The sequence below is a fragment of the Macrosteles quadrilineatus genome, unplaced genomic scaffold (genome assembly GCF_028750875.1).
Source record: "Macrosteles quadrilineatus isolate MER2022 unplaced genomic scaffold, UCM_ALF_1.0 Scaffold_3__2_contigs__length_128488019, whole genome shotgun sequence".
Lineage (NCBI taxonomy): Eukaryota > Metazoa > Arthropoda > Insecta > Hemiptera > Cicadellidae > Macrosteles > Macrosteles quadrilineatus.
The window spans coordinates 45,319,199-45,321,928 of record NW_026542596.1 but is presented as its reverse complement, the minus strand read 5'-3'; the positions used below and the strand labels follow the sequence as shown (position 1 = coordinate 45,321,928).

Below are 2,730 nucleotides of genomic sequence, written 5' to 3'. Positions count from 1 at the left end.
CATTCTTTTTAAATAGGAAAGCCTTATGGATAGACTAGATGAATTAAACCCAAGGTTAGTAGAGAGACCAGGTGCCAAAAATTAATAAAAAAAAATAAATAACATAAAAATTACAACTCTGTTTGGTAATAGAAAAATTAATTTGGTTTTGATTTGGCCACAATAATATTCTTAGTAAATGTAATGCTAATATGTGACATAGGAAGCTATATAAGCCAGATTGTAGCGTTGCATGGCATTTGGTGGACATTTGTAATGTTTATTAAACATTTGGTAGTCTCTGAAAAGAATGGTGCTGTGTAATATGAAACTTACCAAAGAATGTATTGCCCATAATAATAAAAAGATGGACTTAAAACTATAATTAAAAGGTTCTCGGGCTTAATATCGCATTAATATAAGTACACTACATTTTGAGGATAATATTGGAGAAATATACATACACCAAAACATTTTCATAAGATAAATATACATTTAGACCAAACTCTTTAAACAACTAACCAAGCTGTAGGAAGAAACTCACTACCTTCATGTTTATTTATGATTTTAAAGAAGATTAAGGAATACGATTTCAAAAATTATTCAAGTTATGGGGTATGAGTAAAAAGTTTATTTTTCAGGTACAAACTAAATAATCTACAGTAAAAGAAGATCTCAGAAGGAATGATGCACGTTATGGTCCCATAGTTTATGATTTTGAAGAAAACTAAAGTGTTGTCCTCCAAAGTCATGTCCTTCAAAGTGATGCTTGTGCTCGTGGACATTGACCGGGATGTGAACCGGAACCTTGACTGGATACGGCACCTCCTTCTCCACCGGGTAGGGAACCTTCTTCTCTACGTAGACGGGGTAAGGCTTCTCCACAGGGTAGGGAACTGGCTTCTCAACTGGCACCTTGACGGGATAAGGAACTTTCTTCTCGACGGGGTAAGGCACGTGTTTGACAACGGGAACGTGATAGGGTACAGGCCGGGGGAAATGCACCTTGACCGGGTAAGGGATGTGTTTCTCTACAGGGTAGGGCACCTTCTTCTCTACGTAGACGGGGTAAGGCTTGGGGATATGCACGGGCACCGGCCTCTCTACAGTTACCTTCACGGGGTAAGGGATCTTCTTCTCGACAGGGTAAGGTTTAGGGATGTACTCCTTGACCGGGTAAGGCACTTTCTTCTCCACAGTCACAGGGTAAGGTTTCTCCACAGGGTAGGGGACCGGCCTCTCGACGTGCACCTTGACAGGGTACGGCACCTTCTTCTCCAAGTGGACCGGGTACGGCACCTTCACCTCCTTCTCTATCGTGATGGTCTTCACCTCGTGGTGGTGATGATTGCTGAAGTCATGTCCCTCGACTATGATGGTAGTCAACACCAGTAACAGCGCCAGTAGACTCTGCATGTTGCTGTACTGTGGTCGTGGAGATGAGTGTAGCAATGGAAAATGACCGCAGGCTTATATACTAGTGTTATGCGAGTTATCCAACACAGGCTCATACCTTCCGTTGAGCTAATAATCGAGAGATGTGTTATATAATTGTATACCATCAAATATGTTTACCACTCTTCCAAATCGATAAGATGTGCAGTATCATTCAACTCATAACCAAGTAGTAATTTACACTTCATTTTAAAATTGTCTTGACTGGTCTAGTTGAATGAAATATAGCTACTTCCCTATAGGGAAATTCGCTAAAAAAAAACTTTAAACAGTATAACATATTTAGTCCACTACGCTACTGAGAATATTAATTTGCAACTGCAACATTTTACTTTTCCTACAGTCACCCGACAAAGTTGGCTTCCTTGTACTGTTTATAGTACAGAAAGCTGCTAATTGCTGCATATTTATACTTTGCCGTACGGTTTATACTTTGTCGTACGGTTTATACTTTGCCGCACATCAGGATTCCAACGAAACAACCCAAAACAGCGTGGTTCTATTATGCACGTAATCCGTGTACGCTTGGAAATAGGTTGGCAACACTTAAAGATAATAATACTATGAGCAGCTGATTGACTATTATAACTACGATTTAACCTGTCATTTCGTGTTTATAGTTTCGGTATTTCTGAACTTTCTGGACTTGTCTTTCAAACGTTTTTAAAACATTCCCACGATCTTCATAAACAAGAAAATACCTTTAAAGAATTTTTTAGGCGCGGAAATCACTCCAAATTACAAAAACATACGGAACTAAATTCTCAAAACGCGGAGCACATTTCTTGCCGAGGAAAAATAGCGGAGTGATACGGACCTCGGGTACTACTTTCTCTAGGGCACCATTGTTGTTGCCAGATGAACCTAAAAACGTGTTGTATAGTGTTTGAAAGACTAATTATTTATATGCTTTATAGTGACTGTAGGAAAAATATAATGTGTAACACGAGTGAAAAAGGCCTTTGCTGCACTCGAGATCATTCCGCACTCGCCTGCGGCTCGTGCGTAAACATTGCTCTCGTGTGCAGCAAAGTCGTCACCACTAGTTACACAAATAACTATTTCTTCGTTAACCATATGAACTGTAATTTTTTATATAATATATAACATAATATTGAGCGTATTTGTTAGTCAGTAGTTCTTTAGCATTTGGTAAAGTAATAACTCGTTAAAATAACACGATTGTTGTGAACTACGATTAAACAGTGAAATTAAAACTTTTCGCTCAATGACAAATACTCGTACATGTCGTAGTTTTTATCATGTTGTACCACATTGTTTAAAAATATCGTTCGG

The 2,730-nt window shown here is 38.6% G+C and overlaps 1 protein-coding gene across 1 annotated transcript; it reads right to left on the bottom strand.

Moving 5' to 3' along the window:
• Nucleotides 1-654: 654 nt before the first annotated feature.
• LOC128989168 (uncharacterized) lies at nt 655-1,395 on the bottom strand. The gene has a single exon (XM_054411036.1). The coding sequence runs from the start codon at nt 1,393-1,395 to the stop codon at nt 655-657; it is 741 nt and encodes a 246-aa protein (XP_054267011.1).
• Between the last annotated feature and the right edge of the window lie 1,335 nt (nt 1,396-2,730).

Coding starts and splice junctions, on each gene's coding strand:
- LOC128989168 (XM_054411036.1), bottom strand. CDS start 1,395: ATGCAGAGTCTACTGGCGCTGTTACTGGTGTTGACTACCATCATAGTC.